The sequence below is a fragment of the Megachile rotundata genome, chromosome 14 (assembly GCF_050947335.1).
Source record: "Megachile rotundata isolate GNS110a chromosome 14, iyMegRotu1, whole genome shotgun sequence".
In the NCBI taxonomy this organism is placed as follows: domain Eukaryota; kingdom Metazoa; phylum Arthropoda; class Insecta; order Hymenoptera; family Megachilidae; genus Megachile; species Megachile rotundata.
Genome location: NC_134996.1, coordinates 13,398,602 through 13,426,047, shown reverse-complemented (window position 1 = coordinate 13,426,047; position 27,446 = coordinate 13,398,602). Strand labels below are relative to the sequence as shown.

The window sequence follows — 27,446 nt, the reverse complement described above, 5'->3', positions numbered from 1 at the left end:
GCGTCAAATAAAATTTTGTCAAACTACTATCAAATCGAAGAATAAATTGCAAGAAGTTAACCGACGATGGCTCGCGTAAAACTGCGATTAATCTCCGTAGACGTCCGTCACCAGGAGTACGTGCTCTGTCGTCGGAGTCCTCATTGAGCGTCGAAGAATCGCGCTGACGTTGCTCGAATATCATAACGTGCAGCGTATATCGTCAAAGCCGCCTCTCTCGGAAACGAAGACTCAAGAATTTAGTTTCGCAAAACGGAAGACCTAGTAATGAGTTTCCTATTAGATTTCGTTCACCGGGGACTTCATCTTTTTCAAATCTCACGTTTACTCAGTTTCTGTATTTCATGTGAACCTTCGACAATTTGATTTCTAAGACATCTTTCACTTAATTGTGAGGTGAAATTAGAAGAATCTTTCTAAGTCTACGACATAAGTTGAGTGAATGAAGATAAAGGGCCTACACTAATTGTGAGATAACCTGTATATGCTTCTGTGCGGAGTTTGAATCCACATTTTGTGACAATTGATGGAACTTGTATCTCGAAGGCTAACTTACCGATCTCTTAAAAGGCTTAACAAACGAAATAAGACGAAAACTGAAATTAATTTATTCCCGGGCCATCAGTTTCCCCGGATTAAAGATCCTTTTATAGCGGACGTTAATGCCTAAGAGGCTTACACAATTTTCCCGCTACAGATTGTTTCAGGACTGAGATTAAGCTTCAAGAAAATTCCATCAAATTCCACGTCGACGTAATTAAATTCTCACGCGTTTTCTTCGCCCAGGCGACAAAATAAGCGGACCCATTATACCTCTCTGACGCCCCGGTTTCACCGCGGCCGTTCAACCGGGGGTTCATCAACCCCCCCGGCCGAGGAATTTCACGAGGCACACCGTCTCCGTAGAAAATTCGATTTCAGCCCCCCCTCGGTAACAGACAATGTCTACGGGGTCGAATTAATTCCGATCCCCTTGACGAGCTGGCAGCGAGTTTAAACTTTGTCACCCAGTTTCTGGAAATTCTACATCCGGCGAACGACACAGAAGCCGATCGTTAGCGCCTCGAACGCCGCCTTAATTACGTGCGTGAACTTCTGCAGGGGTGCGAACGCCGGTTACAACCCTTCCCGATCAGACCTGAGTCATTAGCATGGCGACTGGTACACGAAACTAGTTATTCGTTTCTGTTAGGACGGTACTGGGAAAAACTGGAACTGGAATATTAAGATTTAACTGGGTCAGTGAGACGTTGTTTACGTGGAAATTTTTAGGGTAGGGAATTTGGAGGTTAGGGAACTTGGAGGTCGGCAGATTTGGAGATCTGGTCAGTTGGAGACTTGTTTTGGAAATTTTGGCCCATGTTGGGAAACTTGGAGGGTCAGAAGTTTGAGAATTTGAAGATCTGAAGACTTGGAGATCTGGGTGCTTCGATGGGAGTTTAGGAAATTGGGAATGTGGGAGTTTGGGGGTATAGGGAATTGGGAATGTGGAGAATTAGGGACATAAAGCCTATGTTGGCCTATGTTGGGAAACTTGGAGGGTCAGAAATTTGAGAATTTGAAGATCTGAAGATTTGGAGGTCCGGGTGCTTGATGGGAGTTTAGGAAATTGGGAATGTGGGAGTTTGGGAGTATAGGGAATTGGGAATGTGGAGAATTGGGGACATAGAGAATTGGGTATGTAGTGACTCAGAGTATGGGTAATTGGAGATGTAAGGATGTGGACACAGGGAATTGGGAATATGGAGCTAGGTATCTAAGGAATTGTGGGGTTCGGTACAAATTAAAAACATAAGTTCGTTGTGCAGTTGAGATAACTGAACAGTTGCCTTCTAGCTAATCCTCCAACGCAAAGACAGCTGAAGAAAAAATGTTAGCCCTCAGATCCCAAAATTCTATGTGACACGTGAATTCTGACACGTATGAAAATATGAGTCACACGTGTCACCTGACAAGGAGTTGATCCAAGTTGATTGACCACTTGAACACTTGATCCAAGTGACCACGAATCATCATAAAAGTGTCAGAAAAATAAAGTCCCTTAAACACGCCATAAATCATAAAGGATGAAGCTTTCGATAATAAAGTTGGAAATATTATGACAGAAAGCAGCAGTATAGAAGAAATATGGAATCACTCACCCAGAATGCCTAGTCTGTAATTTATGGTGACGACGACGACACCCCCGTAGCTGGCAAGGACGCTGCCATCGTAGGGGTTGCCGCTGCTCCATTCGTAGCTCTCTCCGTGGACGAAAACGATCACTGGATACCTTCTTCCTCCGCTATCCCTCGAGCCGGCTGTAATCAATAAAATTATCCTCATGATCGATCAGCTACGTTGACACTCGATAGTTTACGTCTAGCATCTTTAAACGGTCATTTATCAGCGGTGTTCTGTGAAGTTCTGACGGGGTAGTAAAAGATTATCAGTTAGTTCAGGCGTGATTATACTGACGTGTGATAGTCTACCCATTTCCCTAACAAATGGATACTAACTTGCAAGATTTCTTGATTGTCTTTATGGTGATCCTCAATTTATGGAGATCTTAATGATATGACAGAGTTTAGGATTTGAAGTTTGGGGGTTTAGGGATACCAAGGGAGTTTAGAGTTTGGGAGAAACTAAGAATATCGGAATCTGAGGATTAAGAGTTCAAATTTGGATGAGTTCCCTCTTTGGAAAAGTCTAGGAAGAACTTAGAGTGTTTTCACTATTAAGGGATCCTAGAATCTGAGTCCAACAGTCCACCATTTTGAAATAATACAAAAATTCAAGGATAAACAGTCCCACGTTCAAAAGTAGATCGAAATATCGCAGTGTCAAATAAGCAGAAAATGAAGTTTAAAAATGATTCGATCATTCCGTAGACAGAGAATTAACATTTCACAAGCGGACGGGCTTTTCGCCACCCTATATCCAACCCTTTCCATCCCGGCTGAAGCTTCGATTTATCGACTGTTCGTCTGATGTCGATTTATATTTCGCGGCACCCTAGACAGAGGCAAAAGTGGCCACGTCGTGACAATAGTTATTAAGGCTCTTTGATTTTTCTCTTTGAGTGTCTCTTTACGCGCCGTTCTCTCTATTGGTCATTAAGGGTACTCGGGTTTCAAGATCGAGACTTTGCTTTCGTCGGCGTTTTTTATATAAAAGGCTGAGGGCTATTATTCGAGTTTACCGGAGTAATGAACACGTCAGGGTTAATTGCTGTGGGTACTGAATTGATTTTCGATAAACTATTTACAACGAGAGACTTAATGTTTATATAAGAAATACATTATTTTTGGAAGATATTTAAAGTAGATATTTTAAGAATATTTAAAATTCAAGCTAGAATGTGAATTCAAACACTGAAGCTAGGTATATAGTGTACACTTAATTTGATATTAAAAATGAAGTTAATAAATAAATAAACAAACGACGAAACATAAAATAGAACATATGTTTATCTTTTATCTTGATGAAAATCAATGCAACATTTCAAGGAATTTTTAACAAAATGTGTATTTTGTAATCAGACACTTGTGGAGTAACTTTACCTTAAATAAAAAACTCTATCTTAAACTTAAGGTAGCGTTAAAATGTTCAGGATCAAGACGTTCAGTTCAAGGCATCGAATATTTAAATACAAGGTAGAATATGTGAATTCAAACTTCACTCAATATGATCATATTTAAAAGGGAACCAATATTATGCATTTAAATGAATTTAAATAAAAAAATTTTTAAAGAAACAAATCATTATTCTTATGATCACCAAATTGATTGGATCTCTCGAAATCACACATGCTTGAGATGTTTGAGGAAACCCAAAGGTTCAGGGTAGAATATTTAAATTCAAGCTAGAATATGTGAATTCAAACTTCACTCAATATTTAAAAGGGAACCAATATTACGCATTTAAACAAATTTAAATAAAAAACAATTTGAAGGAGCAAATCATTAGCTTCTTATCAGCAAATCAACTTGAAAATGGATCTCCCGAAATCACACATGGAGAATATAAGCGTAAATATCAGCGTCTGGTATTTACAATTCCCGGATTTGATCTTGAAATTCAAGGCAAACAAGGAGTATTTGCAAATATGGAACGTCGAAGTGTTCCAATCGCAGCTGACACCGGCGCAGTTCAAACAAGCTGGTTTTCCTGTGAAATCCTTTGAACAGGACTCGCGGAGCGTTATCTGTTCGACGACACGCGACGTATCGCGTTTGAGGTAATTAAAACGAGAAGCTCATGCGAGCCGAGTACGTCAATCGGATTTAGTATGCTAATACAGGGTCTGGGACACATGTGAGCATGATCGTTGCGGCGAGTGTCAGCCTCGGTCATAATTCAACAAATCACGCGTCACCATACTCCTGCGAGCAGTTCGCGCCGTTTCCCTTCGTTGGAATCACCGTTTACCTGCGCCCACTTCCGCCGGGAAAATCAGAATATCTGAATGGGCGTTCGAAAATTTCCAGATTGGAAAACGCTGTTCTCTGTAGAAAGTGGTTTAAAAGGGAATTCAATGTGCGTGGATTAAAAAATTGCTTCGGAGAATAAAATGGTCTGAGGTAAATATGCGAGTATAAATTAATACGTATTCTAAATAATTTAATGTGAATTGAAATATCAGCAACAGGATCAAATACGTATTTGTGTTAATTTATAATCTTCTCGGAAAATACAGAAAGTTTAATTAATATTTGATCAATCCTCTGTGCTCGATTTATTAAATTTCGCGGAAAACCAAAGCGGCACTCTTCTAATGAAAAGAGAACGTTTTCCTTCGAATAGAAATCCAATAAAATTTCAGTTATAAATGACAATTATATTCTGGGTTCGAAAAACCGTAAAAACAAATTGCTTCGCCATTCAGGTGGGAAGAAACAAGTATTCGTAACAAAGAAATTCAATAATGTCCTTTGGTGATGAAAGGATCTAATGACGAAGAAAAACATCTTCAGGGGAATTAAAAGCTATTGTTTGTAGCAAAAATACAAAGTTCAAAAGCAGGAAAATGAAAAGGTGATAATTCAAGGAGGGAAAGAAGAAAGAAAACCGTACAATGGCATGGGAAAGAGAACCGTCGTGAAGGATTATTTTCACGTAAACAACAGTCTTTAATGGAATACAGATTTCCGTGAAAACTCGACTTTCGCATCTGTAATTGTACATTTCTTATTGCCGCCACTTCCTCACTTTCCATCGCCGCTCCTTTTTCCGAGTGTATTTTCTTTTGATTGTTCCTCCGTTTCCGACAGATCTCCTTTGATCTTGTTTCCTCTGTTTTCACTATCTTGCCTTTTAAGATCGACCGTTGTCTCCGTCCCTTTATTGCGCGACGTTCTTTCAACCTAACCTCCAACGCTTTCGAAATATCTTGGCAAAATGAACCGCGAAGCTTTGCGAGAAATATGTCCTCTCGTAATTCTATCTCGTCCATTTTATTGGAAACGGAGCTCCCGTTTCTTGTCTGTTACTCCGAGTTTCTGCGGGATAGCTTGGGAAAGCTTTCTCGAAAGTCGGATACGATTGCTCGATAAGCGGGAGTTTAATAGGCAATTTGTAATATCATTATTTTTGCTGACTCAATTTCGGGATTTCAAATTTTTGGGATTTGGAGATGTGGAAATTTTAGATTTTGGAGATGTGAGAAGTTGGAGATGTGGGAACTTGGGGATGTGAGGAGTTAGGGATGTGTCGAATTCGGGGCGTGTCAAGTTCGGGACGTGTGGAATTCGGGGCGTGTCAAGTTCGGGACGTGTGGAATTCGGGGCGTGTCAAGTTTGGGACGTGTCGAATTCGGGGCGCGTGGAATTCGGGGCGTGTCAAGTTTGGGACGTGTGGAATTCGGGGCGTGTCAAATTTGGGACGTGTCGAATTCGGGGCGTGTCAAGTTTGGGACGTGTCGAATTCGGGACGTGTGGAATTCGGGGCGTGTCAAGTTTGGGACGTGTTGAATTCGGGGCGTGTGGAATTCGGGGCGTGTGGAATTCGGGGCGTGTCAAGTTTGGGATGTGTCGAATTCGGGGCGTGTCAAGTTCGGGACGTGTGGAATTCGGGGCGTGTCAAGTTTGGGACGTGTCGAATTCGGGGCGTGTCAAGTTCGAGATTTGTTGAATTCGGGGCGTGTCAAGTTCGGGGCGAGTCAAATTAGGAACGTGTGGATTTGGTCATGTGTGGACTCGGGACGTATGGATTTGGTCATGTGTGGACTCCGGACGTGTGGATTCGCACACCTGTGAACTCAGTACGTGACAAGTTTGGTACACAGAGACTTCCAAGCCTCCCATACTAACAATTACACTTCCCAATTCGATACACTCCCTACACCCATTTGCAAACAACCCCCAATTTAAATTCCAAATCCTCATTATTCCTTCAAGCCATATCCAAAATAACTTCCTCAAAACCACTCAATCTCCCTCACAAAATCGTCAGACTCTCCGAACGTCACTTAAAGAGGAAATTCGGTTTGTTATCGCGGGACACAAGCACGCGTAAGATCGACGTTCGAAGGAGAGTTTTAATCGGCTAGCAAATTTACTGGATCGCAATATACGGGCAGAACGACAGGCGGCGATCGACGATGATAAATTCAACGCACAGGGGTTGGTGGATCGACGCGGAGGTTGGCGTTAAGGCGCGCGTGGGACATTCGATTTTATCGGCCGTGCACGATACATTATTTCAGCCGGCGAATAAATTTGCCGGAGCACTGTCAATATTTGATACGTTGTGCAAACAGTTTCGTGTGCTGGAAACGCCTCTAACGGACTTTACATATTCATAAAGCCGTGCTCCGCACTTTGATCGCGGATGGTAAACGACGACCAACCTTACGGGTGCATCCTGTCGGAATCGCTTTATTTTCTGCGTCTTTCGCTTCTTCGCTTTCGGATTATCACTTGCTGATCAATTAAAATTTTACGAACCATTTTGTAACTTTTTTATTTTGAATAAGTTCTTCATTTTTATATAATTTGTTCATTTGGTGAAGTCTGTGTTGACGTTCAAAATAAAAAGTCAATGTGTATACTCGTTTATTTATTGCACATCATTTTTAATTTCGTAAGTGAAGACTATGTTGATGTTTAAAATTAAAAATTAATGTGTATACTCGTTTATTTATTGCACATCATTTTTAATTTCGTAAGTGAAGTCTATGTTGATGTTCAAAATTAAAAATTAATGTGTATACTCATTTATTTATTGCACATCATTTTTAATTTCGTAAGTGAAGTCTATGTTGATGTTCAAAATTAAAAGTCAATGTGTATACTCGTTTATTTATTGCACATCATTTTTAATTTCGTAAGTGAAGACTATGTTGATGTTCAAAATAAAAAGTCAATGTGTATATTCGTTTATTTATTGCACATCATTTTTAATTTCGTAAGTGAAGACTATGTTGATGTTCAAAATTAAAAGTCAATGTGTATACTCGTTTATTTATTGCACATCATTTTTAATTTCGTAAGTGAAGACTATGTTGATGTTCAAAATTAAAAATTAATGTGTATACTCATTTATTTATTGCACATCATTTTTAATTTCGTAAGTGAAGACTATGTTGATGTTCAAAATAAAAAGTCAATGTGTATATTCGTTTATTTATTGCACATCATTTTTAATTTCGTAAGTGAAGACTATGTTGATGTTCAAAATTAAAAGTCAATGTGTATACTCGTTTATTTATTGCACATCATTTTTAATTTCGTAAGTGAACATTATTCATTTGTAAGTCTAGTGAAGTCACTAAAATTGTTCACATTTAAAGCAAACAGGAATAGGGATATAAAAATATAATTGTATAAAAGATTTTTATAAAGTTAGACTCTATTGCAGTGTATTGATCGAATGCACTTTACTGCGCATGAACCTAGTGCATATTCGATACCAAGGTCAGTCAAGGTCATCAAAGGGCTGTTTGCGTTTGAAATGAAACGTACACAATGTAGAATGAAACACGATTGCATTGTTCATTAAGTTATCTTAGAAAGTTTCTACCTTTCAAAAAGATAGAGTAGTTCACTTTGTTCGCTGTAAGTGTCCGCAAAGTCGCTTCCAAGAACAGACATTTCAGAATGCAAAAGTACCTTCCTTCCATTTCGTTTAAAGTCTCGCGAACCTCCCCCGAGACTGTGTTTCCTGATAAAATGGAACTTCCAAAAAGATTTGCTTAAAGGTTCCCGAAACGGAAAGTGTAGAAAATGATCCTTGCAATTTGAGAAGTAATTTATGGCGAGCGCATACGCTGCACACGAAAGAGTTCGTTGTCCAAACAGCGGGGGAAAAATAAAATTTCCCGTGTCACGCGAGTATAAAAGGGGTTGATATATCATCCATTCCTCCCCAGACAGTGAAGAAATAAGAGAGCAGATCAACGAATCGTCTATTTTTGCGAGATACACATCTTATTTCTGGGAGAACGTAGTTTTTCCGTGTTCCTTTGCTCGATCACGTAGCCTGACCCATATTTACGAGGCCATCTATACGAGTAACGCTGGAGGAACAACCATCGTCACAGACGGGTTTATTCTTTACGATGGACCGAAAGCACCGAACGTGACGATCCTTCGTGCGTTTCCGTCGTTTTAAAGTCTACGAACCCCTCACCTAGACCGCGTAACTGCAAAACTGCTAGAATGACGCAAACTTTTATAACCTTTCAATTGAATTTCAAAATTCGTCAAATCCTTAGACCCACTGTAATCGCCTTCAGACACCCCTTCATGAGACAACATCCTTGAGACATCTTTACGAGCAAATTTTCTCGCAGGGTGCTTCAAAAATTTCCTTTTAGGGTCTGCAATTTATCTCTTTATAAATATGATCGTGAGAAGATGATTTTGATATGTGGAGTAAAATGTGCTGAAGGCTGTGGAGTATCATAAACTTGTCAACGGAGCTTATCTAACCGGTGAGGATTTCAAAACATTTGGGACTAGTTTCAAGAATTGGCTGTTAGTGAAGTTGGGGAAGTTCGCGTTACCTGGGGCCCTTTGGTAACTCGTGTGGAAGACGGAGCCACGAAAATTATACGGTAGTTTTGGGCAAATTGCTAGCTAACTATATCCTGGTGTGATCCTTCTTTAAAAAAAGGTTTAAAATTAACAGTCATCATCCTCTGTCAATTTTATTAGGATCCACATATGGTTCACATATGATCCACTTCATTGTCCATACCAAATTTGCATCTTTGTAAGTGTTCCTCAAAAAAGAAGATTAAAATTAACAGCCATAATCCTTTGTCAATTTTATTAGTATCCACATATGGTCCACATATGATCCACATCATTGTCCACACCAAATTTGCATCTTTGTAAGTGTTCCTTAAAAAAGAAGACTAAAATTAACAGCCATAATCCTTTGTCAATTTTATTAGTATCCACATATGGTCCACATATGATCCACATCATTGTCCACAACAAATTTGCATCTTTGTAAGTGTTGCTTAAAAATAATCCTAAAGCTAACAGTCATCATCCTCTGATATTTTTAATCAACATCCACATATTGTCCACATACTGTCCACATATCCACATCATTGTCCAAACCAAAATTTGATTTCATAAGTGAATTCCAACTACATTTGAAGTCAATTTCATACCCCAAATTAAACCACACAACATATTAACAACAATTCAGAGATGTATAATTCGAGTTGACAATTACGTGCTCGTTGATTGAGGTTAGACCTTTACCTAAACAATTTCATCGCACTAAACACGTCGTACAAATGGCGTGAACAATTGTCGCAGAACAGGAATATTCCAGTTGTTCATCCGATACCAAACTATCCGACGACAGACCTGTTACATCCGTCGAACAATCCGGTTTCGTATGCAACCAGCAAGCTCCGTTTTCATCGACGCGTCCTTTCCACCGAGCAGGCTACACAGTTGCGACAACGTAGTTGCCGGGAATATTACGAGATATAAACTGGACTAACACGGTGTAATTCTGCTTAGCATGCTAACTGCATGTTCGCCCGTAAGTCCGAGCGGAGGGTGGCCACCCTTATCCAGGAAACAATCTGAAACTGTTCCGCGTTATTCCACCCCTTTCATTCGCCTTCTAATCCTACTTCTCATGCCTCTTCGCGATATGCTGCTTCACACGATAAGAAAAGTTCACGAACTTTTCGGGTTGTTTGCGAATTTTTCTGCTAATTGGGGATTGAAATCTTTCTGCAGATTTCATTTTATTAGATTCGAATTGCAGGTGAAGATGGGATTTATTTAGACTTGACATCGACGAGATTGTTATTCGACACGAACTTGAAGTGACTCAATTCGACTTCGTTTGAATTTCATACGACCTGAATTTGATGTGAATGAATACTGCAAGTGCAGAATTCGGCACGACTCGAACTTGACACGCCTCGAATTCGACACGTTCCGAACTTGACACGCCCCGAATTCGACACGTCCTGAACTTGACACGCCCCGAATTTGATACGCCCCGAACTTGACACGCCCCGAATTCCACACGTTCCGAACTTGACACGCCCCGAATTCCACACGTTCCGAACTTGACACGCCCCGAATTCCATACGTTCCGAACTTGACACGCCCCGAACCTGACACGCCCCTAACTTGACACGCCCCGAATTCCACACGTTCCGAACTTGACACGCCCCGAACTTGACACGCCCCGAACTTGACACGCCCCGAACTTGACACGTCCCGAATTCGACACGCCCCGAACTTGACACGCCCCGAATTCGACACGCCCCGAATTCGACACGTCCCAAACTTGACACACCCTGAATTGGACACGTCCCGAATTTGACACGACCCGAATTCACCGCGTTCTGAATTCGGGTCGTTCCAAATTTAACGCATGTCAATATCACCCGAAATCAACGCGACCTGAATCCGATCCGAATTCGGCACATCTCAAGCACAATATTACCCGATATCTCGACTTGCACTTGACCCGATTCGCAACCCGAATTTCCCTCGACCCGAATTCTCAGTAATTCGATTATAACTCCGCAAAACTCAGCTGCAAATCTGTGTCTGTAGCGTCTATTCCCCTCACGGGGAAATCAATTTAAAAGAAAATCCTTCTCGCACGAAGACAAAAATGCAATTTCAGCTTGCGATACGAAGGAAAACAAAAAAAAAGTGGTGCGAGAGACTGAAGGAGTTACCTTGGTCGATGTATCGTTAAATCGAAGGCCAGACGTCGCGACGTCGACGTGAAGGTACAGAAGGGATGGCGTGAACGTGAAACTCGATTGACTGGCGAGGGGTAGAAGCGGATCCAATTCGTTTTGCTTCTTCCCCATCCAGTTTCCTTGGGCGTCGGTGCGCGAGATATTTAATAAAAAAGTTGACATTTCCTCGGGGCCTTTTTGCTTGCCTTTTTGTCCCTTCTTATTTCACCGTAAGCTCGAAAACCGAAGAGACGGAAGGCACCGAGTCGTTCTGTTCTCGTCAACAACCATCCCCGAACAAAATTCCACGCGCAACGTTGTTTCCATTCCATTCTCTTTTGAACGCTCATTTAACCCTGATGGGCCACCATCTGTTACCCACGGTCTCATCTTCTCCACGGGAAAGGAGCAAGATCGCGGGAACATGAACTTTGATCGATCGTGTGGAAGGGTTGAAGAAAGTTGTTCGACGTTTTGTGGTCACGGGGGTAAATGCCTTCATTAATTCTAGCGCCATTCGTCCACTCATTACGACTCCGATTTCTTTCGATAATTTATACGGAATATTTCCCAATTGTTTACGTCGAACGGAGATGAAAGAAAGGTTATTAATACAGCAACGAAATGGTACCAATTTCTATTTGATTTTTTTCCCTTTATTTATTTTCCCATCAATACTCAGGTAGTTGTTTGTTTTACGATTTAAAATATGGTTCCCGAGAGAACACAGTTGTGGAAAAAAAGCTTGCTCGTGTGTGCCATAAAACAAACTGCAACAAATTTTATACTGAATTGCGACTGCGTGAAAATGCGGCTGAAAATACAAATGTAAAATAAATTGAATATAAATGTGGTTATACAACGGCGCGAGTTCGTAACAAAAAAGTGCAATGTTTGCGGAAAGAATCAGGTAATGGTTACATAGCGGTAATTATAAAAATGGTTTCTGGACAATTGATCGTTAAATCGCATAAAGGTTGTTCGGATATAGGCCAGGCTGGGTCAAATTAAATCGGGTTGAGTTTGGATCGAATTGAAGCTCCGAATTCGAACTCGGTTTAATCCATATCAAATTCGAATCACGCGAAATTGCAATTAAGGCGAAATTTAATCGCGTCTAATTCGGATCAAGTTGCATTGAATGTCATTGGACCGAATAGTTTCGTAGTTGGTTCACCACGGAATCTTCGCCGTAAACATTCCAGTTCCCCAATTATACGCGTAAGAAATAACTGTGCAACACAATTAACAATCACCCGAACAAGATCGTTCCTCGTTAAACGCTCAAACATGTTCCAACCCGGGCAAACGAGCTCAAGATCCACTTTCTCCGTCTCCTTTCAGGCTTCCCATTAATTCCACAATAAGCCACAACCACCAACGACAAGTTCGTATCGTAGCAGACTGATTCAAGCCCATTCAAACACGCTGAAACCATCCTCGACCAAAAACCACCGTCACCGCCTGGCAGCTCGAGAACGGGTCCGAAGAATTCCACGGGCAAAGGGACTGAAGGACCTCGTTTATCCTCGAGCACACTCCAGCCATTAATTAACTCTCTGCGCAACGAGATCCCCTTTTCCTGCAGGACGGCCTCTATCGTGGCTCCTTTTCAAAGTGGCGACTCCCCGCGACTTCTCCGCTTTGCCTCGCGAGCTCGAACACCGTCGAGGAGTGCGGTTAACGCTAGGTTTAACCGGATAACGACCCGCGAAGCAACAAGCCCCCGTTGTGCTCGTAGTGCAACGCCACGCCGTGACACGACCCAGGATTATGGCGTGCAGATAAGGATGATGACGGTGCCGCTTATCGGACCTGCGATCGCTCCATGCATGGGAGAGAAGCGCTATGCTAAACGAGATAAGCCTGGTCGTTGTTGTTACGCCGGTAAAAATAACAGTGACGCGGTGAATGACGTCAGCACTACTGCTTCGTGTAGGTCATGGTGTACGGATGAGTGTAGCGAAGGGTATAAATTGTGATGGGTGGTGATACCAAGCTAGTATACGTTGCAGGTGGTATTGGTAGTGATGGGTATAGGTTGCAAGTCATACTGGTAGTGATGGGTGTATGTTGCAGGTGGTACTGGTGATGGGTATACGTTGCAGTTCATACTGATAGTGATGGGTATACGTTGCAGGTCATATTGGTAGTGATGGGTGTATGTTGCAGGTGATACTGGTAGTGATGGGTACACCTTGCAAGTGGATGTGGTAGTAATGGGTATACGTTGCAGGTGGCACTGGTAGTGATGGGTGCACCTTGCAAGTGGATATGGTAGTGATGGTATACGTTGCAGGTGGCACTGGTAGTGATGGGTACACCTTGCAAGTGGATATGGTAGTGATGGGTACACCTTGCAAGTGGATATGGTAGTGATGGGTATACGTTGCAGGTGGCACTGGTAGTGATGGGTACACCTTGCAAGTGGATATGGTAGTGATGGGTACACCTTGCAAGTGGATATGGTAGTGATGGGTATACGTTACAGGTGGCACTGGTAGTGATGGGTATACGTTGCAGGTGGCACTGGTAGTGATGGATATACGTTGCAGATGGCACTGGTAGTGATGGCTACACGTTGCAAGTGGCACTGGTAGTGATGGCTACACGTTGCAAATGGCACTGGTAGTGATGGCTACACGCCGCAAGTGGACACAGTAGTGATGGGCACAAAGAGATATCACCGCAGCAAATAATACGTTTAAGGAATAATGGCTATAGGAAGTGACAAATGCAAGAATTAACCGTAGCACAGTGCACGAATACACGGAATGACCAGCACAGAGAATAGTGGGCGTACTGATGACCGCTGAGAGTGATGTCTACACCAACTGATGGCTGCAGAGAATGATAGGTGCAGTACCAGGAAGTGATGCAAGAATTACTGAATGCATGGAATGATTAATGCAGAATGTAGGTGCAGAAGGACGCAGAAAATGATGAGCTGAGAATGATGACTGCAAGGATGGGTGCAGAGAATGATGACTGCAGGATGTGACGGATGCAAGAATTAATGAGTGCAGGGAATGATCAATATGTGTAGAGTTGAGAATGATGGGTGTTAAGAATGATGAGTGCAAGGAGTGATGGCTGAGAGTGATGGGTATAACCAGTGGGTGCAGAAAATTATGGACATAATTAATGATAGGCTAACAGTGAATGCAAACAGCGATGTGTGTTGATAACGACGGACATGATGATGACGGTGGGTAGAAATAACAATGGCAACAGATAGCAATGGCTAGTGACGCAATTAGCTCCATATCACTGCAGATTTTCTAGGAAAGCACATTGTTCTCAATGCCCGTATCGTAGTATTAGACGTTTCAAAAGGTTTGCAAAGAACATAAAATGTTTCATTTAAATTGTTTGCAACTAAAATATTTTTTATTGTCACACTATTTGAAGAGGAGCAAAGAACAATAACTTGGTAAAATTTGTGCAAACGAACGATAGTTATAGAAACCGAAATCCACGAATACAGCTCAAAATTATACCATGATATATCACTGTGAAATTCGCCCGAGCCCACAAAAGGCTGGCACGAATAAAGGAATCGATGGAGTTTGAAATTTGGATCGAAGCCAATTGACGATCGCATGAAATACGGGACAGTAAGATTTACAATTGGTGAACGTTGAATACAAAAATTGAATAAACTGGTCTCCAAACGATCGTATCGATTTTACAATAAAAAGGATACTCTTTGTTTGAACGTTCAGATCTATAAAAGACCTAAATAGGATTCACGTTTTTCGTTTCGTGGTTGTATTATTAATCTAAATTCTATACAAAATGTAGAATTAAAAACTAGAAAAGTAAAACAAATAAGTTTGAGAATGAATAAAATTTGAAACAGAGAATTTGTTGATTCATTCATGATTCCAACGTATAATCAGTCCATTTCCTCTTTCATCTAGTAAGCATCAGACTCGACAACAACGGCTCTCGTGGCCTTAGGAAGATGAAAGAAGAGCAAAGGAACGACGAGTTTTCTAGGGTGCGCATTTTCACAGCAATCGCGGTAATTTCCCCGAGGATAGGAACCTTTCCTATTCTCCGGCAACTAGACTCGGTCAGACTTATGCTAATTAAACCGAGAAACCACGACGAAAGGAATAAACGAAAAAAAAAACCAGCTTCTACTTTGTTTGCGAGGCAACACAAGGAATTCTCGTGGTATAATGGCTGTCGATCGAGCTCTCGATTTTAAGTGGTTCGAGCGATTAATATTTATCGACGTTCTTCGCTTTGAGGTAAACCCTGTTTAATTGCGAGATGAAGATAGAACACCGAGTAATAATTGAACCACTCGAGTTCGACGCGTTACACTGTATATTTAGACCCATCGGATTAAAAAATTAATTAAAAGTTCTAAACTATCGGTTCCGAAGTATACGCTGATATACGAAGGAAAGTTAATCAAGTTTAATGAAAGAAAGAAGTTGGAAAAATGTAGGAAGATGCACGTACACGGTCATTAAACTCAATTAAACTTAAAAACGACAACAACGGATCGACGCGAAAAAAAGCCCCGTAGAAATTACGCGGAAGAATTTCCTTGCTGGTCGATATTTTTAGCCGTCCAGGAGGAAAAAAGTAAACCGGAAAAGGACCGGTAATGAAATTAAATTTCCTGGTAACAGTTACCCAGCGCGGGAACGCGATATCAATTGCCGCGAGTTACCGGTACCCTGTTCGTTCCCATTTCCACGTGTATTTTAATTTCACCGCAGCGAAAGGAGTCCGGGAATTAAATAGGAAGCCGTGACTACCAACCAGCTGAAATTACATCGCGAACATCCTTCGTACCCTCTTTTAAATCCTGCCTGTACCGCTATTGCTACCTGTACGTTCTTTGTTACTTTTCTATAATTTCAACCCCTTTATTGGCACTTCCCACTAATCTTTATCAAAGAATCGCTTCGTTGATTGAGCTCGGCAGAAAGTTAATTAAACTTACCGGCATATAATGTGTACTTAATTTCGAGTTAAAAAATAAATATACAAACGACAAAGCATAAATTAGTACACACATTTGTTCTTTAGCTTGATGAAAATTAATTATGATTTCAAAGAATGTATTTTAACGAAACGAGTAGCTTATAATAAGGAACTTGTGCAGCGGTCATTTGATAGTAAAAATTATTGAATTCGATCTTGCTGATGAAAGATGCAGACTTGTAGAAATTTAATCCCACACTTGATTCATTTGATGTAATAAATAAATAAGTAATGCAAGTGGTAAGAACTTCAGAGCTGAAATACGCTGTTTTCGTTCTGGCAACCGGAAGTTTGGAAACCTAGCTGTCTCAAATGAAGATTAATTTCTCCTTCCTGAGGAAACACTTCTGGTAATCTGCGAAGCAGAAAGAAGAATGGAAGCAAAGTACACGAGGAGTGTGGAACTCTATCCAGAAATCTTGAAGTTGAAATTACTTTTAGGAATGCAACAGAAGGCAATAATTAAAGAATAATTGATCTGTATTATGATTAATACTAAGCCCGACGATTGTTATTGTCTTGAACAAGATTTCAGAACACCAAAGTTGGAAAATCTATTATAAAGTGTTAATCTGAAACGTTAAGTTTGAACAAGACACATCTTCAGCAGAGAAGATTTAAAAGCAGTATTTGCTGGCGCCAACAAAACAGGGAAGATACATTTGCAAGTCCTTATCGTAAAACCACTTCGCGAGGACCATAAACCATTCCAACGTTAAGAATTAGCTACACCGCCCGATCATCCCATCCATAAAACGGTCTGCACGTAATTATATCGGGGTCTGGCCAATCTCGAATCGAATGGCCCTCGTTTTCCGTGTTTTCAACGTATCTTCGTGCGTGGCTGCCATCAGCAACGCTGGCCTACTTTTCTTATCATAATTGTCCTGCCTTAGGGGCCTTTATGATCCAGTAATGCCATCCAATCTGCCGCGATTACTCTTGCAGGAGCCACGAAATTGAACGAATTAAGGTACACGTCTCTGGCAGGGGTTGAAGGAGACCTCCTTCGACCTACCCCCTCGTCCTCTCATTTGCACGAGCGTGCATAACCTCTCTGTCTTGCAGACTCTGGAAAGCTATACGAGTGGCATAAATTTAATACGGTACACGCCAAGGGAGGTGCCATACGTCCGACCCTGTTATGGCTGTCTCTCTTCCGCTCGCGTACTTCACGCTCGAGCCTCTCTTGGCCCCGAACTGCCTTTCTAGTGTTAAATTAAATAATTTATCGGGCAAACGGACCACCAACGACCCCTCATGATTTATGCAGACTAAATCACCCGCTTCTGCACTTTCTTAAATTATTTTCGAGACCCAAGGCAAACTGGATAGCAGAAATAACTTCAAATTTTTATTAAATTTCTGGTCAAATATTTACTATAATTTTGACTTTTCCATCTATAGTATATCTAATTATCTATCTATTGTACATATATCTATTTTTAACAACCCCATAAAATTCGGTTAAGCAAAAGATATGTGACCGGTATCTAAATTTCACTCGGAAGAAATGCGTAGAAGGAGTTTCATCCGTTCGCAGCCGTGTTTCGAGTATTTCGCCGGCGTCTTAAACTGCAGGAGCGTCGCAGCGTTAACGGTAATCCCTGAGATCGAGCGAAAAGATTATCTCGGCGGGAAAACGGCAACGACTCGGAAAATCGTAAGGAATCGTCGCGTCCTTGTTCTCCGCCAACGAATAATCTCCATTTGTCGCGTAGCTGCGCTGCATTTCGACCATGCGCCTTTTCCCAAAGGAAGACGACAGGAAAAGGGATGGTAAGCGATGCAGACGGCGAGAACAGAGAAACGTAAACAATAAAGCAGAGCGGAGAGAGGCGGATCAAGAGGGTTTGTGATACTGTGAGAGGGAACACGCTTAACCTGTTTCGTCGTAAGCCTCTCGCCGGAAATATGAGCTATGAAAAGCAAATACACCAAATTTCATCAATTCCATACACTTTTATTTCGGTAAATTCATTATAGACACCATACAAGTTCGTGCAATTCGTTTATTTTGAAAAATTGAGAACCGGCAATATAACTAGATTTAATCTCAGCCCCTTGTATGACCTATCAGGTACGTCAGAACAGCTGCAATATTAAAGACAACAAAAAAATTGCAGTAAAATTGTCTACAGTCGAAGTACGAGTCAGTCGCGAACTCAAGATAAAAATTTATGAACAATTCTGAAGATTAACCTTCTTGATGGGAAATCTGGTTCTTAACTAAGCAAAAGAGATCCCCATAACATACACGTTTATCTGCTCCCTTACGATTTAGCGGGTGGTTTAAACGTTTAAACCGGTTAACCGCAGGAATTTAAGCCAAAGTCGTGGGTCCTCTACATTCGTCGAAATTTGCGAGCGTAAGATCTATGAGATCCTGAGGCGGATCTCGGTCTCGTTAAGCAGGATGCTTGAGGATTTGAATACCAAATCGTTGATTATCACCTGGCTGTCCTTATGCTCCGCGGCACTCTTGCTGGCGCAATCAATCCACTTTTTCCTTACATCGATTTAACCGCGATTCAAAAGTTTATCTTCCAATGGACGCATTTCTTAATTGACTTGGATGAAGAATAATTCTTTAATTCGACGACAGGAAATGTTATTTCAATTTATACTGTATCGAATGATTTTGTATTATTTGATATTCTGTCGAGTTGTATTTTAAACTAATTGATATACATCGAAAGGGTCACAGTGTTTGATATTTCATTCGTTACGCATGATACGCATAAAATGGAATGAAGTTCAATTAGATGGATATCGTGACAATTTTTATGTTTGTTTACGGGGATAAAAGTTTCCATCAGGTTTGATTAACTGGAAATTGCGAAATACAGGCAGGAGCTCGTGTTAAAACGCTGAACGACTCGTTTAAATACACCGCAAACAATTTGCCGCGTCGAAATTGAAATATAAGAGAGCCGTGAGGGAACGAAGGGAAACGTTTTATTGTCCGAACGTGACGAATCGCGGGAAACCAAGCCGTAACTATCTCGGAGAGACATCGAAAATTTGGTGAGACCATTTTGTCGCACACTAACCTGTTCGCGGGTCACCCTTTTGGTATGATGTATATCAACGTGTAGAAATAGTAGCGTATATTAATGTCAGCACGTAGTAATGCTGCTAGTAGTAATATTAGAATGTAATAGTGGCTAAGAATAGTAGAATCAGTGCTCATTAGCGGCTGTGGATAGTAGTATCGACGCGTAGCAACAGCTGTGAGTAGTAGTATCAGTACCTACTAGCAGCTGTGAGTAGTAGTATCGATGCGAAATAGTTTCAGTAAGCAGTAATATCGACGCGTAGCAGTATCTACCCGTAGTGCTAGCTGTGAGTAGTAGGGAAGCGTAGTAGGAGCTGTGAGTAGTAGTAGGGAGCGTAATAGTAGCTGTGAGTAGTAGTAGCGAGCGTAGTAGTAGCTGTGAGTAGTAGTGGGGAGCCTAGTAGTAGCTGTGAGTAGTAGTGGGGAGCGTAGTATTAGCTGTGAGTGGTAGTGGGGAGCGTAGTAGTAGCAGTGAGTAGTAGTGGGGAGCATAGTAGTAACCGTGAGTAGTAGTAGGGAGCGTAGTAGTCGCTGTGAGTAGTAGGGGAGCGTTGTAGTAGCTGTGAGTGGTAGTGGGGAGCCTAGTAGTAGCTGTGAGTGGTAGTGGGGAGCCTAGTAGTACCTGTGAGTAGTAGTAGGGAGCGTAGTAGCACCTGTGAGTGGTAGTGGGGAGTCTAGTAGTCGCTGTGAGTAGTAGTGGGGAGCGTACTAGTAGCTGTGAGCAGTAGTGGGAGCTCAGCAGTGTCAACCTACAGAACAGCGACATATACTAGCGTCAGTACGTAATAATAGCACTAAGTAGCAGCAATGTATCACTGTAGCGGCACGTATACCAACCCGTAGTAATAGCAGCTGCGCCCACATGTAGCATCACATATTCGTATTAACAGCAACATATTGTTTCCACGCTTCACATCACCCGTTCATTACAAACAAAAGCAGAAGTTCATAATACCTCATGAAAATTCAGAACTTTTTCGTTATTATCACGTGTTGGAATAATTGCACATTACGCAATTATATCTCGTCTTGTTGTATACATCCATTTACATCGAGGCGTTTGACGTAACACGCGTTAATTTTAACCGGCAGGATGTAGTATTCACAATTCGGATATTATGGAATTCAAATCCAAATGATAGAAGGAATTTCGACATGCCACGGGCGTTTAACATCTCCGATGCAATTTGCAGGATCGATAACGATATCCATATGCAATGTGTGCAACCTGTAGACGCCACGTGGATACACTTATTGCATGCTAAACCTGGCTATGTCAGACTATGTCTTCGAAACACGGGCTAACTTTCGTGACACCGTTGCATACCGCTCTTTTGATCTCTGTTAATTACGCTAAGAGTAATCTTCTGTACCCTTCCATTTTATTATCTACGCGAATGTACACAATACGAAGCGATTAGGTTAGCAGGGTGAAATCAAGTTGCGAACGGAAATTGAAGAACGAGAAGTTGTTTGATAATCGTTGAACCGTGGGCTGTTTGGAAGTGCTGTTGTGCCGGCAGTTGTTTCGGGTAATTGTGAAAGTGGAAGGGAAATGAGAATGAGGGTCCAGTTTGCGAAACGGTACTTGAAATTCGGCACGCGACTGAACCGCTTCGTTGAAAAACTACGGAACAGCGTATTGTTCCGTTAAAACCAAAAAATTCTACTTTTATACCAGTTTTGTTTGAAACTTTATTTTTGTACGAATCTTTATTTCAAAGCCTATTGGCTGGAGATAAAATAACATTTTTTTGGTTAAAATCGTCTCTAACTTCGAACGATTTAGAGAAGGAGCCTCGGATAATTTAAGGAGTCATTAAAGACATTTGAAGTAATGAGCATCTGGGAACATATGAACGTGGCAGATATAGGGATCTAGAGGTATGCAAGTGCATGTAGGAATCTGACGACAAAGATCTGGAAGTATACAGAGATATGAGAGCATGGAAATTTGATGATCCTAAGGATATGTGGATGGAAATCTAGGAACTAGGGGCTAGGTCCAGTAATCTGAGAAGCCAGGATCTGAAGGTGTAGAGATTCACACATATGGAAAGTTCGTAATCCACACGAGTTTCGACTTGATAGTGCGAATACATGTTATCCAGCATTCCCAAAACTTTCAAAGTAACCTTCATCGCAACAATTCACTCCGCTTCTCAATCTAACTATTTCGCCACTCCAATTTATCCCACTTTCATCAGCGTGGAGCAACTTAGAAGTTTCACGGCACCTCGATAAAATCAGCCAAACGCATCGCATACCTGAGCAACAGCCATCAGTTCGAGATGACCCGGTTTCGGTCGGGTTTGGGAAGTGTATCCAACGTTGGGGGATCGAACGACACCATGCAATAAAGCGTAAACTGCTGGAGTGGGGAGAGGTCGGATATTACCGGCTTAGAAGCCTTAAATAAAATTAGTCGGCCAGCTCCCAAGCGGGATGGAGCGTACTCGCTTCTGGCTAAGGGAAAATTTCGGCTGGGACGCGCGGAGAGATCAATTTCGCTGTAGTTTCAAAGTGAAGCCTATTAAATTCCGAGGCTGCGTCTCTGGAGAGGCTCAAAGGAGCAGCCAGCCCTGGATAGAATCCTCCGGCTCTATCTCTCTTGCTCCTGTCTCTGTCTGTCTGTCTGTCTACCGTTGGTGCGCGTATAAACACGAGATTGCCGCAACGCCTGCAGCAGGCTGAGGGGAAATTTGTAATCGGATAACACTTCGATATAATTGGCGCTGCCTTCGCAACGGCCGAGAGTCGACGTTGTTACGATGCTACGAAGAGCGTCGTTACTTAACCACCCTTGGTCTTCGGGGTCCCGAGGGATCGCCGGACATTCTACCTTCTCTGTTTCACAATTTTACCATGGACTAAATGCTCCAGGTCTGATAATGGACACCCCGTCCAATTTATTCTCATATTTCATAAACAGAGGTTAGGTTTAGGGTACCATAAGCGTAGTAGTAGCTGTGAGTAGTAGTGGGGAGCGCAGTAGTAGCAGTGAGTAGTAGTGGGGAGCGTAGTAGTAGCTGTGAGTAGTAGTGGGAGCGTAGTAGTAGCTGCGAGTAGTAGTGGGAGCGTAGTAGTAGCTGCGAGTAGTAGTGGGGAGCGTAGTAGTAGCGGTGAGTAGTAGTGGAAGCGTAGTAGCAGCTGTGAGTGGCAGTGGGGAGCGTAGTAGTAGTTGTGAGTGGTAGTGGGGAGCGTAGTAGTAGCGGTGAGTAGTAGTGGAAGCGTAGTAGCAGCTGTGAGTGGTAGTGGGGAGCGTAGTAGTAGCTGTGAGTGGTAGTGGGGAGCGTAGTAATAGCTGTGAGTAGTAGCGGGGAGCGTAGTAGTACCTGTGAGTAGTAGTGGGAGCGTAGTAGTAGCTGTGAGTGGCAGTGGGGAGCGTAGTAGTAGCTGTGAGTGGTAGTGGGGAGCGTAGTAATAGCTGTGAGTAGTAGTGGGGAGCGTAGTAGTACCTGTGAGTAGTAGTGGGAGCGTAGTAGTAGCTTTGAGTAGTAGTGGGGAGCGTAGTAGTAGCTGTGAATATTACTAGAGAGCGTATTAGTAGCAACCCACCGAATAGCGACATGTACATAAGCTAACTTTGTCTCAAAGATCACTGTTGATCTGCTCTGCAAAATGTCCGAACACCCACATTCGAAAATTACATTTTATCATCGATTACAAACGCAGTCCCAGATGGAAGATTGAGTCAAATTTAATTACAGTATCGGAACGTTTGTCCTCGTATTCCCTACGGAATTGTTATATTCGAAAGCTATTTTCATGGCTAGTTAGGAATTTATTGAATCCATATTCTTCCAGTTTGATGTGTCCAACAAAGAATCAACCCTGCGACATAAAACATGATATTAAATTTCTTTTCTCATCGATATTGTCGAACACGGATTGATAGTATACATTGATTAAATGTATTGGCATCAAATATTTTACATTCCTTCGCGTCGATGGGTTTTATCCAATCTTCTTTGTTTCCAGAGTTGGAAGGTCCTCTATTAATCACTACACATTTCAATCCGTGTCACGAAATGAATTTATTCTTTTTTGGTTTCTCTCTGATCATATTGAATCTACGTTTTGAATATCGGTCTTCGTTATCAGCTTACTTTAATATGTCGCATGTCTGGGAATTCTGATTTTTCAGAGTGCTTTTAATTACCGCTGCCTCTGTCCCGTTCGATATCGAATTTTCCTTTGTTCAATAACCGACGAGACAATACGTGCGTTTCGCACAATCGATACACCGCAAACCGTCGGAGGGAAAATTGTTAAACATTCTGTTGACCCGCGATAACCCATAAACAAGCCCCATTTCTGCACGAGTTTCTAACATCAGAAAAATACGTCACGGCAAATAGAGGGACTAATAAAAAAGGAAAAACAAACCAGAGGCAGACAGCGAAAGAGGCCGTTAAAAATAACGAGTTCGTTAGAGATAGCCGTCCCGGAAGCTTATCCGCACAGTCGCAACCATCGAATCAAGTTCGACTCGTAACGCGGGATTTAGTGATTTAAATTGAGTTATAACGTCCATAGAGTTTTATTAATAAAAAAAAGGGAGAAAGACAACAGGGGGCTTCATTGATTTTTACCGAACCGATGGTTCGTTCAGCGTTTCTTGACTTTCAAATTATCTTGTAAATTCACAGACACCGAGGGGATGAAACGTTTCTGCTCTCTCATCGTTTCTCGTACAGAGAACGGTTGAATAAAGGTATTACGAAAGTGGATGGGTCGAAACATTTCGAGACTGACGAATGGGCCAGGCGTTAAGTGTCTAGAATTCAAAGGGAAACTTTCAACCCCTCGTCGGATACTCGACTCCAAGAACACTTCGTGTTTGCGAATAGTCGGATTTCAATCGAACTTTTCTACCCTTGTTTCGTGACTGATTTTTATGTCAGGTGGACTACAGATGTGAATTCTAAATATTCAAAAATTGAGAAAAGTCTGAAATAGTAATTCGAAAGCTTGAAAGATTCAGTAGCATTTCTGCTGTTTCGTAAATTTGCCAATACCTAAATATCAGCAATTCGACGTCAGAAGAATATTCAAGGGGTGGTGAAACGGAGACCAGAAACGTCATATCGGAGAAGCTCGATGACTGTGAACCGACAGGATTGCAGACAAGTGGAAATTCAAGGAGACAAGCAACCGGAAAAATGTGGATCAGGTCCGGTCGATCGGCACGCTCTTAAGAAGATTACGTTCTCCTTCCATACCCAGGAGGGGTGAGACTGTGGCTCGAAAGATAGGCTGGCCACAGGAGGATCATTCGAAGATTTACCGTCTTATGATGAAACGATCTCGATTTCACGGGGCGTTCGATCTTCGAATTGTTATGGGAATTGTTGTGTATCGCTGCTTTCATAGAATACTGCGAAATTATTGGAAAGCGATTGTTCCAGCAATGAGTGGTCAGGTCACTCGATCGATAAACTTAGAGACTGAAATCTTCAACCTCCTATATTGTTAAAACAATAGAAATACAGATAAAAATTAATAGAACTTATTTTATTTGGTGATTTAAGTATTTGAGGATCTTTTTGAATGTATGTTTAGGAATTTTTAAATGTACCGTCCTACATATACTAAAATTGCAATTGTCAGGCGAAAGCATACGCAATTACCAAACGTGAAATTTGAATTTGTGGTAGCGTGTTATTGCAATAGCAACGCTTAAGACAATATTTCCTCACCGTTAATTTGTAATGCTAGATACTAATGATCCCCAGGGCATGTCAACGCGTTAAGAAATGAGGAAGTTTGAGTATGTGCGGAACGCAGGTAAATGTGCGGTATGCAAACGCTGTAGGCATGTGTACAGAGTAAATGTTAGAGCACATTACACGTTGAAATTGACGTTTTTGGTCGAGAGTGACGTTGAAGCAATTTTTGGCTATTACCTCAAGGGGTGGATACTATCATATAATTTGCTGTGTTGTTAAAACATAAATCAACAGTAAAACTGCATATACATAAATTACATATACATGTATTTATTGCAGTACATGTGTACTCATATGTGTACTCGTGTATACTCATTGCAGTACATGTGTGCTCATATGTGTACTCATGTGTACTCATTGCAGTACATGTGTGCTCATATATGTACTCATATGTGTACTCATGTATACTCATTGCAGTACATGTGTGCTCATATGTGTACTCATGTATACTCATTGCAATACATGTGTACTCATATGTGAACTCATCTGTACTCATTGCAGTACACGTGTGCTCATATGTGTACTCATATGTGTACTCATGTGTACATGTATAACTACTTATTTTTTTACCTTTGAATTAGTGTGACTATTAATTTCGTTGCTGATCACGATGATCAAATAACCCCCTTCACAAAATGACAGTCATTTGCCCTCTGAGTAATTTCCTCCTCTCTCAGAAAATTGAAAATGAAACAGCTGTGAAAAGCTAAGACGTCTAAAATACTTTCCAACGCATTAACAAATTGAGGCGTCAGACCGCTGTATTTCAGATTTTAACTTACCGATTACTCATCCCCCAAACTCGAATTACGTAATTCCCTTATACTCGAGGGTTGTCGGATGAAAGTCATCGGAGGGTAACAAGCGAACCGTGAAGTAGGTGGGTCAGAAAGAAAAGAAACTTTCAGTCAATCAACCTTATCCCTTTTTCTTTATGATCACATTACACCGTGGATAACGTTGAAGGGTTGGAAATCACTTCTCCGATACATAATTCGATCATTCAAACCCTATCTTTCAAATTCATTTACTGTTTTCATTCTGTGATGTATACTTTCTGTTAAAATAACGCAATATCGTCCCCAGTAAACTTTCAACCGGAATCTCCATTAACTTTTTACGTGGCCACACCCCTTGGCCGCTTCGAGGAAACCGGGCTGCCGTAAACTCGCCGATAATCGTCCCAGATGACAGTGGAGGGTTTCTATGATCGGATCAGACATCGATTTTAATCGCGATTCGAGTCAACCGAGGGCTACCTTTTCGTTCATCCTTAGGGGTGGTTTCCTTAAACGATCTATTGTGACTCCCTCGAGAAAGTCTGTCGCTGGCTATCGGAAGAGGGTAAATTGGGTCGAAAATGTTGGACAGGGTTAATTGTAAGGAACGTCGATTAACCCCTGCGTCATTTGTGCCCCTACGAAAAGGATCTTGAATGAATCACGTGTAGAATTACCACGTATCGAATTACCACGCGTCGAATTACCACGTATCGAATTACCACGCGTCGAATTACCACGTATCGAATTACCATGCGTCGAATTACCACGTATCGAATTACCACGCGTCGAATTACCACGCGTGGTATCGCCACGTATCGAATTACTACGCGTCGAATTACCACTCGTCGAATTACCACGCGTGGTATCGCCACGTATGGAATTACCACGCGTCGAATTACCACGCGTGGTGTCGCCACGTATGGAATTACCACGCGTCGAATTACCACGCGTGGTATCGCCACGTATCGAATTACCACGTGTCGAATTACCACGCGTCGAATTACCACGTATCGAATTACCATGCGTCGAATTACCACGTATCGAATTACCACGCGTCGAATTACCACGCGTGGTATCGCCACGTATCGAATTACTACGCGTCGAATTACCACGCGTCGAATTACCACGCGTGGTATCGTCACGTATGGAATTACCACGCGTGGTATCGTCACGTATGGAATTACCACGCGTCGAATTACCACGCGTGGTATCCTCACGTATGGAATTACCACGCGTGGTATCGTCACGTATCGAGTGGAACTTCCTCGTCCCAGTGGACTATTCACACAATCTAAATAACCTAATAGATATTTGAAAACCGGGTAATTACTGCAGTATTTTTCCATCCAGACGTCCAAGCTTCTCGCGCTAAAACTTTTAAATCAATTCTGCAGTCCGGCACAAGTTCGGACGCTTGTACTAGGATTCAGTAAACGTATTTCTGTTTGACTTGCTGCCCGTTTAAAGGGGTGACAACGAAGTTACAACGAACTTCGGCTGAAACTTGTAATTCCAGTCGTGTTTCTAAGTTCCCGGTCGCGAGTGTTACTTCATTTAGAAAGGCTGCTTAAACTTGCAACGTTGTTACGGACGTCGATGAGACTTCATTAAACGCGATTATAATGAGCTCGCTAGTTCGCGAACGAGGAGATTCTGAAAATTTCTCAATTACCAGTGCGAGCGAGATTTTCAGCCAGATTTGGGAGGTC

At 41.8% G+C, this 27,446-nt stretch overlaps 1 protein-coding gene across 2 annotated transcripts in view; it reads right to left on the bottom strand.

Annotated features, from left to right (window-relative positions):
* Nucleotides 1-27,446, bottom strand: part of Nlg3 (Neuroligin 3) — a 266,900-nt gene that overhangs the window by 41,432 nt on the left and 198,022 nt on the right. For both annotated transcript variants that reach the window (XM_076539725.1, XM_076539723.1), the window contains exon 2: nt 2,142-2,300. In XM_076539725.1, coding sequence (XP_076395840.1) covers nt 2,142-2,300 — 159 coding nt within the window. The remainder of the gene's footprint in view (nt 1-2,141; nt 2,301-27,446) is intronic.